This window comes from Propithecus coquereli, unplaced genomic scaffold (genome assembly GCF_000956105.1).
Source record: "Propithecus coquereli isolate 6110/MARCELLA unplaced genomic scaffold, Pcoq_1.0 Scaffold16, whole genome shotgun sequence".
In the NCBI taxonomy this organism is placed as follows: domain Eukaryota; kingdom Metazoa; phylum Chordata; class Mammalia; order Primates; family Indriidae; genus Propithecus; species Propithecus coquereli.
Genome location: NW_012140524.1, coordinates 7,839,187 through 7,856,035, shown reverse-complemented (window position 1 = coordinate 7,856,035; position 16,849 = coordinate 7,839,187). Strand labels below are relative to the sequence as shown.

The 16,849-nt window shown below is 42.4% G+C and overlaps 1 protein-coding gene across 1 annotated transcript in view; it reads right to left on the bottom strand.

The window, feature by feature from the left end:
• Positions 1-12,116: 12,116 nt before the first annotated feature.
• LMNTD1 (lamin tail domain containing 1) overlaps positions 12,117-16,849 on the bottom strand; it is a 157,233-nt gene continuing 152,500 nt past the window's right edge. The window contains exon 8 of the mRNA XM_012640965.1: positions 12,117-12,538. Within this exon, the coding sequence (XP_012496419.1) occupies positions 12,117-12,538 (422 nt within the window). The remainder of the gene's footprint in view (positions 12,539-16,849) is intronic.

Sequence of the window (16,849 nt, the reverse complement as noted above, 5' to 3'; positions counted from 1 at the left end):
AAAAGAACGGATGAGTTGGTACTCAGAGAGTTATATGCTACTATAATATTTAATCCTATATCAGAATGTCTTTGGAGGCATATTTACATTAAGAGTTATCCTTGAAAGTGATGGTCATTTTATTCTTTTTTTTAAATGCAGAAGTATTTCCACTTATCGCTGCCAGGCTTGGAGGCATAATTTGTTTAAATTTCAGTGAATTTAAGATGATATTTGATTGTGGTTGTGATGACTTTCGTATACTGTTGTTCAACATCCTTTCCATCCTCCTTCCACTGTGCCTGCCTGTTCTGCAGAGGCTGGAAATTCTCTTAGACTCCTTGCAGCTGGGGCTCAGAATTTATCTAGAATCAGCCAAGGAGAGGCATTTGTGTGAGAGTAAACCCGACTTCTGTTGCCTCTGCTGGCAAGCACGCGGTGGTGGAGGTGCTGGGCTTTTCTGTGACAGCATTAGTAGAGCACCCTCCCTGTCTAGTCACTAGCTTCGTGGGTGTCAAAGGCAGGAGGAGGTGGGGCATCGGATTTGCTGGTATGGATTGTAATGAGTATGAAGTGGTTCTGAAGCCAGCAGATGTGGCAGTAGCTTCCCGATCATGGTGGTGGTAATGTAGTTCTAGAGTTTGCAGCTTCTTGACTGGAGAAAAGGCAATAGCGACGTTGGTTGTCCAATTCTGTGGCATGGCTTTGTGAGTTGTCCTTACAGCTTGACCTCAAGTCTGTTTCTTGAGCCATTTCAATGGTTCTTAAGCCATTTAATATCTCATAATAAATCCTTTCCTGCTTAAACTAGGTTGAGTAGATTTTATTCTCTACAAATGAACTCTGGCCAATGCAGAAATAAAATGGAATATAGTCCTCCATAAACAAAAATTAAATGGATGGAGGCACAATAATGTCAATCAACACAATAATCAAAATGACTCATGAGCCTCGCTAAAAGGAATGGATTCACACTGTAAGTTTAGATGGACACTCTATTTGTAATCTAATGAACTCCAAAGAGAAAGTCAAATATTGCATGCAAATAGAACACAGCCTGAAATAAGAAAGTATTAACGAGGACCTATAAATTTATGACCTTTTCATAAATTTAGCACTATTATTTAAAAGTGATATAATATATCATTAAATAGAAGTGAAAGGGCTATAAGTGATTGAATCATAGGAAGACGAATATTTTTAACAGAAATTTTTCTAAGCTATGCTAATTATATGAAAACTACTGATTTTATTTAGTTATGAGAAGTCGTAAGCAAAGACTGTGGTACTTGAAAACTCCCCAGAAAAGGAGATCCCCAAGAACAAGTGGGGAAAGTACTGACAATACTGGATTAAAAGGGATCCCTCCAGGAAAAGTTTTGCTTGAGAGTCTAAAATTACACACAGGATATGTGTAAAATTTTACTTTGAGACCATATAATTAATTGATTCTAGACAACTTATTGCTAAGCATTTTGAACTTTTAGAAGAAAAAGCAGCCAAGTGTAAAATATGAGGACGATGATCTATTTTTAACAAGATTTTCCTTGAATGGCAGTTATAGCCTCCGTAACAACTTTCGTAATACTTTAACCTAAAATAATTAAAAGGAAGCCTTACAGTACCATCTAGGTGCTTAGCTTAAGTCATCGTGAATGTGTCAGCAATGTACAACTGCTATTTTAAAAGAGCTGACATGATCCTCCAGTATATTAACTGAAATATGACACACAAAAACCATGAAGTAATTTTCCCAATATATGTAGGGTTGGTCAAATCCGTGTTAGAAACTCACATTCAGTCTGAGGTTTCATATTTTTAAAAGAATGTGGAGAAACTAGAAAGGGTACAGAGCATTGCACAAAGAATGATTAAAGACCTAGAAAATAGGGCATAAAAATGGTAAGAGAATTGGTTTTATTTAGCCCTAAGAAGGCTAAACGGTCTTAATATGTAACAGTGTTCTTGGCTATAAAAATAAAACAGACAAATTACACCTAGAAGTCCTAACCACTCAGACAGTAACAACATAGAATTAAATAAATAGGTATGTAAAGTTTGGAAGATCACTTAAGTGAGAATTGGTTCTATCTTTGGATTCCAAAACAGCTAGCCAGATCAGCTGAGACAATGTCCACAATGTAAAAACACCAGGAAAATGGGACTCTGGCTGAATGATAGAACCCATGTGGTACTTATGGATTGCTGAAGTAATATTTAAATATTTCATTAGAGGAAGAAATACCTATTATTATTATTTATAATTAGGAAAACCATTAATGACCATTATTATTTGTAACATAAAAATCATTAAATAATTATTATTATTTATAACATGGAAAATCACTCATGTGCCAGTTGTGGACATTTTCAGAAGTGGAATAACTCATTCACACAGGCATCCAGCTAGCTGTATTGACAAGTTGAAGCAAGTTTTATGAATAATTGTATAGGACATACTTAACATGTCCTGACAGATTTAAATCTCCAGGAGTAACACTCTTTAAAGGTAGGCTGCATGCCAACAGGAAACAGACAAATATACTCTGGGCTCTTGCTGAGTTCCTGTCCACTTTTTGGGAGGCATCTGCCTTGCCACAGTCTCAGTGTTGTAAGAATAATCTTGATCACCAAGCTGGCTTGTAAAATAAACCAGGCTAGGATAGGATGAAAGAGGGCAAAACAGCAGAAGGCAGTTATCAAATGCCACTCATTACTTCTTTTGAAAACCTCCTGAAATATTTTTTTTTTTTTTTTTTTTGAGACAGAGTCTCACTCTGTTGCCCGGGCTAGAGTGCTGTGGTGTCAGCCTAGTTCACAGCAACCTCAAACTCTTGGGCTCAAGCAATCCTTCTGCCTCAGCCTCCCGAGTAGCTGGGACTACAGGCATGCGCCACCATGCCCGGCTAATTTTTTCTATATATTTATAGTTGTCCAATTAATTTCTTTCTAATTTTAGTAGAGATGGGGTCTCGCTCTTGCTCAGGCTGGTTTTGAACTCCTGAGCTCAAACAATTTGCCCGCCTCGGCCTCCCAGAGTGCTAGGATTACAGGCGTGAGCCACCGCGCCCGGCCTCCTGAAATATTTTGATAATTAAATGAGGGTCCTCAGTTGCCAATAAAAAAAAAAATAGGAGACTGATTGCCAGAACAATGCCTTATACCTTGGACCACCCTGTTGACCATTAATATCAAAAGACGGACCCAGTGGTTTTCCACTCAAACATGACTCAGATTTCTTGAGGGAAGATGTGGGTTAGGAGGGAAGATAGTGGGGAGTAGAAACGTGGTGTTGCTAGAGAGGCTATGGCTGGGTGTTTTCTGGAATTATATATATATATTACCCGATGCTTTACTTCTGCCTCCTGGAGAGGCTTAGAATTTCAGGCAAAAGTGTTATAAAAAAAGAAATGTGAGGAAATGTCTTCTCAGTCCAAAAGAAGAATAGAATGCACCATTACCAATGATCTTGAAATACTTCCAGGATTCTGTTTGGATAAGCAGGCAAAATGCGAGTTTCATATGTTCCCTGTAGTGGAAATCTGTGTAACTTTTTTGCTGGCCTTTAGGCCTTGCTCCGGGCAGCTGCTTCCTTCCCCAGTTCCCTGGGATTCCAGTAGGAACATCAATCAGACAGGCCTGAGCAACAGAGAATTGCATTCCCTGGGCACAGTGGTTAGTCCAGGGTGGCTATGGGTCCATGCTGGACCTTGGAGGTTAACATAGCTGTTGGGAAATAGAGGGCATCTCTCTTTCTGGGACCACCAGCCAGCAAGGCCATGTAAACCTGGTATGGTGGAAGACCACCTTTTTTGCCACCGGGAGAAAGCCCCTAAGAGAATGAGACCAATGCAGAACACAGCCAAAAGATGGAAAGTGACAAAGAATCCTGATAGCAACATTTGAGCCCTATCCAGCAATGGTGAAAGACAAACCAATGCTTGGAATTTTTATTTAAGTGAGCCAATAAGCTTCTTTTATTTTGTATAAACTATGTTGACTTAGATTTCATTACTTGCCACCAAAAGTGTTCTGACTATTAAATCCCATTTTGCAAATTGGAAAACAAAAGCACAACGATTGTTAAAATCTGTAGTGAATAAGAAGTGAGAATACTTGCTAAAACTCTTGCTAGTCTGTAAGAAACTGGATGTATGCGAACACAATTATACTATCATGGTTCTGTTTATTTGAATTTAAGCTCTTTGGAGTTTGTGCGAGGTTTTACAGTACAGGGAAGAAGGGCGTGGGCTTCGAGTCAGACTGTCCAATGCTCCAGCTCCAGCCAACACCTGATGGCTGTGAGATTTAGGTGGAAAGGGGGAAGAGGGACACTAAACCTCACTAAGGAATCAATTTTCTCATCTGTAAAATAGGAATAAGAATAGTTCCTGCCTCATAAAACCATTGTAACGATTAAATCAGAGACTGTGTATAATTAGTTGCTACAACCTCTATGTAACTATACCTAGAGTGTATAGCTAGGGTTAGGGTTAGGGTGTACTTAGTAAAAACTCAACACATTCCTCGTGCTTTTCTATAGATTGCAAACATGAATGTTGTAAACAAGACCTGGGGGAAGGTTAAATTTCTGGGGGAAAAACTGCATTTTAAAACATTGAGTTTCTCCCCTATGTTAACAGATACTTCTAGTTAAAAAACAATTCTAAACATATATTAAAACTATTCCTTTATGATAAATTCTACCTACAATCTTAAGTATGTACATAACAATGAAGGAGCCTTTGAAGTGATTCAGATATTTTTTTCTTATCTGTCTTCCCACTCCCTTTCTGATTTCCTAATCTCAGGTTGACACTGCCATCCAACCCTGATCCAAGCAAGATTTCAGGAAAGAATCAATCCATTTCTTCTTCTTTATCCTCGTTCCTTATTCATTTGTCTGTTTATGCTTAGATCTATCTTCTCACCACCTTCTGCTTTGCTCTTCTTGCAAAAAGCTACACTTCCCAGCCTCCTCTGCAAACCAGCTTGTAGTTAGGTTCGGTCGATTGGATAACAGGACGGGGCAGGAGGAAATCCAGGGTAGTTCTTCCCTCTCTGTTTCAGGTCACTTCTCCCATAGTGACTCCATCTGTCTCGTGGTCCAGCCCTTTGTAGACAGCCACAGCTCCTGGTCTCTGGCAACATCACCTGTTCCTTTGGTCCCTCCAGCCTTTGGGGTAGTAGCTCTGCTCTCCCTTATTCCAGGGTTTCCCATTTCTTATTATTTGCTTTGGTTTTTCTAACATCTTTTTTAAAAAGTTTCCCATAATTAAATTTTTTCTAATAAATTTGCTGGCATGGGTTCTGCTTTCCTGATCAGACACTGACTGACAAGTTCTCTCTACTCAATTAGCGACCAAGCCTCACCAAGTTTTAGCTCTATATTTCTCTTTACCCCTTTCTCACTGCCCTCGTGCAGGCCAGCAACTCTTACCTGGACTAATGTAAAATCCCCAATTTTAGTCTCTTGATCTTCCATCTAGTGCACCTTAAAAACCTATTCCATGTCGCTGCCAGAGCAAGCTTTCTAAAACACAGTCACATTGTCGTGACCTTGCCGCTTAAAAACCCCTTTGGTGGCTCTTTATCTTATACAAGAGCTAAGCTCCTTAGGCAAGACAGTTTTTTACAAGCTGCCAGCTTCATCTCTGGCTTCTCCAAGTTCTAGTAACACCAAATTGCTTACAACATTCGCTCACACACCCACTCACACAAACATCCTGTGTTCTCCTCTCTGATATTTGCCATACTGTTTCCTTCTTACCTATCCACCTGTGGCTGCCTAACCCTCCTTCGAAACCCGGCTCAGGAACGTCTCCTCGGGAAAGCGTGGCTGAAAACCTGCGCCAGGCTTCCTGTGGGACGGCGGAGCCACCGGTGCGTACTTCCAGGACTGCGGTTATGAACATTCCCTGTTTATGAGTCTCTTTCACCTACGGGGAGGGTCTCAAGAGCCCCGGCAATGCCTTCCTCCTTGGTCTACGTTTCTGTACTTTCCATCAAGCGATACTGGTGGACGTGAACAGAACTATGTCCCTCTGTGTCCCGGTAGTGCAAATCAGGAACCAGTGAGTCAGCCTTAATTTCCTTCTCTTTTTCCCCCCAACATCCAATTGGTCAACAAGTCCTGTTTCACCTCAGAAATTTATCTGGTATCTTCACCTCTCTCTCTCACCCCGTAGTCACTGTCCTGATCTTCTAAGTCAGTGTTTTTAAACTTTCTTTGACCATGACCCATGGGAAGAAATACATTTTTGCATTGTGATACAAGAAATGCATTCTGCAGTTCCAATTTTTAATAAAGTCACTTTTACATAAGATGCAAACAATTTACAAAATGCAGCCAAGAGGGAATGTACTCAAGATTTAAGTCCAATGATTAATCGTCCATTTATTTCCTCATTTATTTTCCAGGTAACGAACCCTACATTATACTTAATGGCGTCAAGCTTGTCATACTTTATATCCAAAATAATGGTACCTATGTTGAAAGCTAATGTTTCTGTACTTAAATTTTATGTTAATCCACTTTGTTTATTGTGAATATTATTTAAATCTGTTATAGAAGTGAATTTATTAAAGATTCAAACTGCACAGAAAGTTTGTGCATAATATATAAGTACGTAAAGCGGGAGATCTAGAAAACATTTTTGGTTGACCTGCCAAAATCATTTTAAGATCCACTAATGGGTCGTGACCCACAGTTTGAAAACCAGTGTTCTAGGCTCTTGTGATAACTTGCCTGAGTGATTACAGTTACTTCCCAACTTGTCTCCTTGTTGCCAGTCTGTTCTGTACAGATACTTTTCTAAAAGAGGACAGATCTAATCATGTCACTTTCCTCACATTAAAAAAAAAAATGTCCTGGGATCCTGACTCATTACTATCTGTAACAAAATCCACATTTCGTAGCGTGATGTCTAAGGTCCTCCAGAATCAGCCCCAATTTAACTTTCGCCGCTTACTGCCACCCACTGGCATCGTTCTCTTCACGCCATCACGTCCTCTTTCCTTTCCCCTCACGCTGACTCTCCCATCTCCACTCTTTCACTGTTCCCTCTATTTGTCATGCCCTTCCCGTCCTACGGGTCTGTTAATCCTGCTTTAATAGGATCAGCATTGTTATTTCTTTGTATCTTCTCTACCTTCCCCCCATCTCCGAGAGACTAGCAGATTAACTGCTCCCTCATCTGTGTTCCCATTTGACAATTTTGGCATTCATCATAGTTGCTTTATATGAATTTTAATAGGTGCCTGTGTCATCCTTCTGCATATGAGCCTCTTGAGGGCAGAGTCTTGGCACTATTAAGATAAACTATAAAGTGCTTGGAACAGAAATTGGCAGGATTGATAAATATAAATTCCTTTTCCTCTTCATTCACCTTTGTGTCCTATCACCTATAAACCACAGATAGTCAATAAATGTATGTTGACTCTAAATCCATAACTCGATACCCTATAATTATCTTGTTTACTAATACCCTATATTTATATTATACTTTACATCTTGCAAAGTATTGTATTCTGACGATCCATGGGGTATATTGTAGGTAAGTAGGACAAACGGAATCTCAGTTTGCCAAGGAGGAAGCCAAGGAAGGACCCAGAGAGCCCAGCTTGTGCTATTGATCAAGGCCACAGAGCTAAACCCAAATCCAGGCCTGACCCTAGATCTTACTGTATCTTGTTTTCTCTTAGGCAGGACTATCCCAGGCCACTAATGCCCCGCAGCCAGCCATTTGGCAGCAGTTTCTGCCCAGGCTCAGGGGAGTGTCAGGCTCTCATTAGGTCCCAATTTACACCTTTGTGTCTCTAGCCTTGACTCTGAGTTGCAGTCCCACTTCTTCAAAGACATTATGAATAAAGTTGCTTTTCTGCAGATAGTTCCCCTCAAAAAAGGATTTGGGGGACATATTTCTCCTTAAAAAACAAAACAACAAGCAGACCAGAAGAGAAAGAATAAAGGTGAGGCAGCTTGCTTAGTAACAACAGAGTGCCAATCAGGCCCAGGTTTCACATGGCGTTTTTTTTTTTTTTTTTTTCTTTTTGAAATAAAAACACAGCTGTCACAATGCAGCAGGGGTAGGAACCTACTCTATTTTTTTTCTTTGAGACAGAGTCTCACTCCGTTCCCCAGGCTAGAGTGAGTGCCGTGGCGTCAGCCTAGCTCACAGCAACCTCAAACTCCTGGGCTCAAGCGATCCTCCTGCCTTAGCCTCCCGAGTAGCTGGGACTACAGGAATGCACCACCATGCCCAGCTAATTTTTTATATATATATATATTTTTAGTTGTCCAGCTAATTTCTTTCTATTTTTTTAGTAGAGGTGGGGTCTCGCTCTTGCCTGATCAGGCCAGTCTCAAACTCCTGAGCTCAAACGATCCGCCTGCCTTGGCCTCCCAGTGTGCTAGGAGTACAGGCGTGAGCCACCGCACCTGGCCTGGAACCTACTCAAAATACCTCACTCTTTCACTCATTTAGAGGATGATGGTGACAAGGACAATAGGCACAAAGCATCAAATGATAACTCTCAAGCTCCATTTTAGCATGTGGATGGAAAGACAGTCCAGATTTACCCAAGGCCTATTGTGCCTGCGGATTCCATATGCATATTTTGCCTAATCCGCACACCCCCAATCAATCATACAGGTACTTCCTGGGTGCCTTCTATTATGTGCCTCACTTTGTGCAAGGTACCAGGGAAATAGTGGGAGAAAGGACAGGAATCTCTTTCCTGCTGGAGCTGCCCATCTGGTGCCCTGGCTCTCAACCTTTCTTCTACCCTAACACGCTCGAGGGGTACAGCGCAGTGTCAGTACCAGGGGCTCATTGTGCAGCGGTGTGCAGCTCAGGATACGCCCATGGCAGACTGGGAGTGGTGAGGGTTGTATGAGGTTTTGGATGTAGTTTGACAAAGTACCGCAAATGATTCTGATGTTTCCCTCTTCCACATGAATGCGGACATAGATTCAAAAAAGTTAAAAGACTCTTCTTAGACTCTTAGGTGCTGTGATGGGGAAGGAAGCACAGTGTTTGGAGCCAGCTGGAGGAGCACCTCCATCATCTCCATGGAGTTGGGTGGAGGTCACGGACAGCTTTCTGGAGGAAGTGACATACAATGAGAACTGAAAGAGCAGTAGGAGCTGTTTAGTCAGAGAAGGGGAATGGGGAAAGGATGAGTTGCTATGACAGCATTCTAGGAAGAGCCTATGCTAAAGCTCGGAGAAACAACAGGAGAATTTGGCATCATTAGAGGAAGTGAAAAAATTTGAGAGGCTGAAGGGTGGAGTGCAAGCAAGGGGAGCAGCTGGAGACTCAGAGGTGGGCCCCATCTCGAAGGGCTTTGTACCCCATGCCATGCTGCATTCTGAGGGCAACGAGAGATGCTTAAGGGGAATGATGGAGACACAGCTGCACGGTGGAGATTTTAGGAGCTAGAGACATAAGGAAGTTGATGGCCCAACCTACGTTTAGGAGTCTGCTGTTAATTTGATGGGTTGGGTGAGGAAAAGAGGAACGATAGCCAGGCTTTGACTAGCACAACTGGGTGGAGATATAAAGAGATGGAGCAGCCCCTTCATCAGAGATGGCTGGGAGACAAGACAACGAGCAGCTCAGCGTGGAACATTTAAGCTTGAGGTGTCCAAGTACGGATGTTCTGTATACAGCAGACACACAGGTCTAGAGCTCAGGAAAGAGACGTGAGCAGGAGCAGGAAGCTGTGGGTGGCTATAGGGCCATGGTGTGGGTATAATCACCTAGGGAAAGTGTGCTGAGTGATATGAGACTGGGCTCAGGAAGGAACTCTTTAAGAGATATGGGCATTTAAAGGACCAGAAAGGAAAACGCAGCAGAGGGGTGGCAGGTCAACCTTCATTCTACAGATGAGGAAACTGAGTCTTCGCCTCCACAGCTTGTCCGAGGCCATCCAGCTGGGATGGGGCAGAGCTGGGATTCAACCTGTCAGGTGTCTAGCTTCCAAATCATGTTTTGAATATACACAATTGTGGTTGTACAAACATGTATAACCTCTTCCCCCTAAACAATTGCTCATTTGAATTTCCCTTCCCAGATACTAATCACAATCTTCCCGAACTATAGAAAGTTTCCCTTCCCTGGTGCTCTCTTGTCTAGATGTTAATGATCATAGAGATAACGCAAGCAAAGGGGAAAGCAAAGACAGACCCATCTGACTTTGAATTTGGTTATCAGCTAATTCCGAACACCACCTCACCCCTAATTTACATGGGAAACCACTCAGTTCTTTAGGTTCCCTGTATGTTTCATGAGGAGAAAAGGAGCTGCCATTAATCAATGGCCTGAACTAGGAGTGATGTGCTATATAAAGTTTAATCATTAAACAAATTCATAAGATAAAGTTGCAAAGGTGAGGCAAAGCGAAATTAGCTTAAGTCACTTGAGTTTTCCTAAAGAGTCCCTCTTACATGAGAACACTAAAAAACACGCCATCTGACACCTGCTATGTTTAACCAGGACTAGGTTGATTGAAGTTGACACATAGCAGGGATGAAGGTCTTTGCCTTCCTGGTGTAACGTATGAGGTGAGCCTTAAGGTCCCCAGACCAGTCTTGCCTTTCCCCGCAGAGATAGTGCACCAAGAGAGGTTAAGAGGCTCTGGAGCCAGATTGCCTGCGTTCACACTCTCCCAGCTGGTGGACACACTGATTCTCAGAATGTTTCCTTATCTGTAAAATGGGGCTAACAGTACTCACCTCAGCCAGCTATTGTGAGAATTAAATGAGACGATGACTGGCAACGCCCAGCACAGAAGTGTCAATAATCATTAGCTATTATCACCACCTTGTTGTGTGTGTTAAGCTTTGCCCACGGATGGAATGGGGCACGACCCTAAGAGAACTGGTTCCTAAGGTTACCTTATAATGACCCTGAACGTAGGAGTTAGGGAGCAGTAAAGCAGGTAAGGCTAGAGTCAAACATTTTCCAGGAAGTAAAATTTTCCAAGAGGTAAAATGTACCAATTCGCAATATTCTCCTGCTTCACATTTGTCCTTAAGAGATTTCTAAGGAGCAGTAAGAAGACCTCACGAAACGGGTCCCCAGTAGGGAACAAGCTTCTTGTAATCACGTCCCTAAATACTGAGAAATGAGATCCCTAACAAGGTGCTGAGAAACCGTCCAGCCCTACATACTGCTGGGATTTCTTCTTATTCACCACCTGTTTTCCTGGGGTTGACGTAAGCTCGATCTGAACTAAGGACAGCAGCTGAGCACTTAGTGCGGTTCCCCACCCCTCCTGAAATTTTGGAAATCCATCTAACCGCGGGGCTACCTTTAAAACGAATTAGTTGTGGCTCCTAAGGAGCTTCCCGGGGAGAGCGTACGGCGACCTGGGACTGGGGCCCAAGGCACGCAGGCCAACAGTTCCCCGAGCCGCAACAGCGCCCACCCCTTTGCCTGAAATCCTGCAACGCCTTGCCGGGCAGCACCCAGTGCCCGACCCCGCGGCCCAGCAAAGCCTCTCCATGGAAAAAAAAAAAAAAAATAAAAAAATAAAATAAATAAATAAATAAATAAATAAAAGGAGGGAGAAGTTTAAGAAAGGAAGCCAGCCAGCCCTGCAAATGCAACCGTTGCAATTTGGGTCTCTTCTCTCTTCTGACGTAATGCCAGTTTCCTGCTTTCGCACCGCAGTGTACAGTTCTCTGGCTGGGAAGTCAGAAGATCAATCGACCGAACGCCAAGATAATCACTGCCATTATCTTGCAATTTATTTTCCACGAATACAGTTTAACCGGTCCAGTAACCCCGCCCCCAAATTCCACGACTTTTGGCTTTTCAGGAGGCATTGTTCTCCCCTCCCCCCAGGAAGGCCGCCTCTACGCACAGCCAGCACCAGGAAACGGCGTTGGCTTGCGGCTCAAATGAAGGGCTGGGGTGGGGTCGGTTCAAACCTTCTGCCCCCGGCTTTTTTGAGAGTTCCAAATCTCTGGCTTTGTCTTAAGCAAAAGTATCGTCGGAGTTGCAGCGTTTCCTCCCCCTTTCCAGAAACCGAGCGAGGAAGTGGGTAAAAGCCACCACGAAACGTGTATGGACGCTGCACCACGCCCAACACCCCACAGGGCCGGGGTGCACTGCGGACGCCCCGCCACCTCACGTGCGCTGCGCTAACTGCAGCCCCGCAGCACCGCAGCCACCGCCGCCCAGCCGAGCCCGGGGAGACTCCCAAGGGCTCTTTAAATACGATCTATAAATACTACGGGCGCTCGGCGCGCGCGTCACGACACATCCGGCTTCCGATTGGCCGGCATAACCCGGCTTATTTGCATATCCGATTGCACAACCGGGCGGTGACCTCAGCCTGTGTTCGCGCCCCGTCGCTCCTCCTCCTCCGCGGGCACGCTGGGCTGCGGGTGGGGACCTCGGGTGGCGGTGGTGGCGTCCTGAGTCGCTGGAACTCGGAAACCTTTTAAATCTACAGCCGCGCGGCGGTGCTCCGGGACGCCAACTGCCTTTCAGAAGGATCGGTTTTGGCCAGCCCAGGGCTGGCAGGTTTAATCTGGGTTTTTTTTGCTCTTTGCAAAAAGGAACCAAAGTTTTAAGGGTGACACCCGAGCAAAGGCTACAGGGTCTCGCAGAGGCTGAATTTAAACCACGTGAGACTTGGACACGGCTAGAATCCTGTCCAATAGCTTGCGACTTGGAGTGTTCAAAAAAGGCTTTTTTGCATGATCTCTAGTAAGACCTCGTTAGCTTGAAAACGAAACAGGGAGGGTTCGGAAAATGCAAGATGTGTGATGCCTCCTGGCTTAAGCCGAAGTTTTAAAAAAATGCACCAATTAGCTAACATGAAGCGGCGGCACGGAAACTTTCCCCATTGCCGTTCTTAGGGGTAGTCTCTTGTAGCAATCGAAAATGTTCAGATCCTTGACCTTGACCCGGGTGTTTCACTCTGGGGAGGGGTGGTGGCGGCGAAGGTCAGAGAGGGAGAGGAGAGAGCACGCTTTGGAATTAGGGAAGCAGCCCGACGTTGTGGAGGTTAGAGACACCGAGAATTCTGTCGCAAGGGGTGCCATTGATCGCGCGGTGGAAATATGCAGATATTGTTACATATTAGTATTCGGTTGTTACAAAATCATTTGTCTCTTTAGTATGTAAACTGAGAATACGGACCGTTTCTGCTGTTTGCGCCAGACATTCACTATGGTGAACTCTTTGCTTTTGAGTGGGATAAGTATTGTGACTTTTAATTTCTTCACTTTGTTTAAAACGTCCTGCCCTTAAAGCGTGCATGTCACATTCTAAGGCTTCAAGCCTTCCCCTAGCGATCCCCAGGATGACTCTTGTTATTTAAAGGCAATGCTTTAACCACTACTAACAGTTGGAGGCTTACGAATATGCTGTCCTAAAAGCTTTTTAAAAAGAACTTCGGATTTTAACAGAGGAGCTCCCCCTGCTGTCAAATGGTTTGTGGGCAATGGGCCTGAAACTTTTAAAACACCTGATGGGCCCACTGCGAAGCTGGAAAGGTGAATTTTAAGATTCTTCACTGAGAACATCTAAGTCACTTTGTAATTGTAGCCATTTTAATCATTACTGACAAGCAAGTGTGATCATTCAGTTGGGGATCCTACCTTAAGTATTTTTCTCATTTATAGCAATACAAATCAGTTTATCTTTTAAAATCAACCTCGATTTTATTAAAGCAAAGGATGGACTTGTTTGAGTCATTATTCCTTGCATTAATAGATACCAGGGTAAGAAAAATATTTTAATCATAGAAATACTTTCCCAATCATTTTAGCACTCTGTGGTTGAATCATCAAAATGGACTGATTTGAATGCAAGCTGCTTATAGTGGTCTTTCACCAGCCTCTCCCTTTTCAGCTTGTTTCCCTCTGCTTTAATCAGTGTTTCTAATTTCCCAGGCCAAGAATAAATGCACTTAAAACCGTGCCTTCTTGGTAATCCTCTTATTTTTCTTTTCCCTTAAGTTTTTTAGATGTTACATTCCTTTTGCTAATTAATTTCTTTGTCATCCTTATTAATTTTTTTGTTGTCTTTTACTATTTCTTTTAACAAAGATTTTTAACAAGTCCTGAGTAACTGTGTAAATTGAAAATTGCACATCTTGGCTGGCATTTCCATTGGTTTTCATATCTGTTCATCTTGAGGAGGAAAGAGCTATGTTCAGAGGTTGCCTGCTGGTACAGCTCTGAGTCACTAGGAGGTAAGAGGATAACTGGCAAACCACAAATGAAGAGATAAAGGAGGTGTATTTCCACTGTAAATGCTAATACGGGCATTTCAGCTGCATTTTTCACAATAAGCACTTTACCGTGCTTTATAGAAACATGCAGATAAGGATCACCAATTATTCTGTGATTCTCCATTCTCTCTCTCTGTTAACAGAGGCAGAAATGAAAATAAGAGTTGGTTATTATGCAGGAAAATGTATTTAGAAAAAGCTCCAGTACTCTGAGGGCTGGGGAGAGACTCTGTTCCTGCATTAGTCTGGGGTAAACAGGCCAACACTCTTAAAGAAGTGCTAAGTACTCCTGCTGCTCCGTGAATTAGGCCTATTATGGGGTAAGTTGTATCCTCCCCCCAATTCATATGTTGAAGTCCTAACCCCCTAGTACCTCAGAATGTGACTGTATTTGGGGATAGGACCTTTAAAGAGCTAATTAAGGTTAAATGAGGTCATTAGCGTAGGCCCTAATCCAATATGGCCAGTGTCCTTATAAGAAGAGCCCAGAACAGAGACATGTGCTTGCACAGAGGAAAGACCACATAAAGACACAGAGAGAAGGCAGCCATTTGCAAGAGGCTTCAGGAGAAACTAAGCCTGCTCACACCTAATCTTGTACTTGCAGCCTCCAGAACTATGAAAAAAATCAATTTCTGTTGTTTATGTCACCAAGTCTGTGGTACTTTGTTATAGCAGCCCTGGCAAACTAATACAGGCCCCCCCTTTCCCAGTGAATGGTCCAGGAACCACATCTTTTTCATATATATGGTCATAAGGTCACCACACCTCAAGCCAGCTCTAAAGGTGAAAAATGGATACTGGGTGTTGATGCCATCAGAATATGCCTGGCAGTGTATTTGCCTGTTTTTCCTATATTTAGTAGTAATTACCACTGTTCCACCTATAGACATTCACATATTTACTGTGCATGCACAGCAGGTAAAAATTTCAAGGCTTAAGGACAGATGAGCTATATGACAAAAGGCTTATGAATTGGCCCAGCTTCACTGCAGTTAGCTCTGCACATACATGAGGTCCTGGAGTGATTAGTAAATTAATCTGCAACAGACTGCAGTGCTGGCTTCAGGTGCGCTGACTGAGGGATAGCCTCAGTGACCAATGAGCTTGCTTTTCTTTCTAATAGGGAGATTATCTTATCCACAGGACGTGAATATGTATTGTTCGCTTTTGGCAAAAGCATGGAGCTCAAACTTGGTAAACTTGGGTCTTCTTTCTATATTGACATATGACTCGATTTTTGTATATGTTGTCTATTGAGCAGCTCATAAATTCTCGTTAAAATTCAAAACTATTTTTGTTTTTATAAAAATAAATTTACAACAAAATCCAGTTGACTTTTATTTTTAAAAATTACTCCTTCAAAATTATGCTTCCTCATGTGAACACACCTTCAAGTAATTCTGTTTTACAGATCAGACAGCCTGAAGAACATTATAGGTAGAAGAGTTATCATTAATGAAATTTTAGCACACCATCAGGGACCATAACAAGGTTTCTTGCAGTCCTTACAGTAATCTTACAAGTATTTCTATATGCAGTTTACAAATGAAGTAACTGATCCTTAGAGAGGTTATATAACTTGTTCAAAGTTAGTAGCAGAGCTGGATTTCAAGTAGAAGTCCATATAACTCCAGGTCTAACTCTCAGAAAATAGAGAATAATATTACAAACATATAAAATTAGAAATAAAAGCCATAGGCCTGAAACTAGCCACTTTATATGTTACCCTACAACATTACTTCCCAAATTATATATCAGAAAATGTTAGTTCCATATGATATGTATAAGTGGCATGAAGAAACAATAAAGGTTCCATGATCAAGTAAATTTTGGAAAAAATGGGTTAAACCAAAAATTTTGAACTGTAGAACTGCATAACACTAGTGGGAGCCATTCATACTGTAGTCATTGCAGATTTATATAGTTATTACGACAATTTTCCAGGAGATGGCAAAAAAGTGTCTTGAGTAGGGGAATTTTCTGTTTTGCACAGTGGTGCCATTTGGGCTATCACTGGGGCTAGAGATGGCAAGAGTATGAAACTCCTAACACAATTGAATACTGTCCTGTTTCATTCATTGCCAAATACCATCACTTTCTAGTGTTTTTGAGTTGATAGTTGTTTGTACCAGGTAGATATAAAAAATAGCTAATTATTTGTAGGGTGTTTTTTAAAATGCCCTGAACGATTACTTATATACATAAAAGATATGTTTGGAAAGTTAAAAGATTTTCTTGCTAGTAAGGGACTTCCCAAATACAGTATAAAGACATCGGAATAATAGAATATAAGATTATTTTTTAAATGAGCTAAGAACAAGCAGTTGGTTCAAGGAAAAACAGTTCAAATTTGTTTGCATGCGCCAATACATATGCACAAATAGATTAAATTTCTTGAGGGGAGAGACCTTATTTTTGTCTCTTGATCCTTGCCAAATGGCTGGCTACGGTAGACATTCATGTATTTATTTATTTATTTATTTTTCTGAGACAGAGTCTCACTGTGTTGCCCGGGCTAGAGTGCCGTGGCATCAGCCTAGCTCACAGCAACCTCAAACTCCTGGGCTCAACCAATGCTCCTGCCTCAGCCTCCCGAGTAGCTGGGACTACAGGC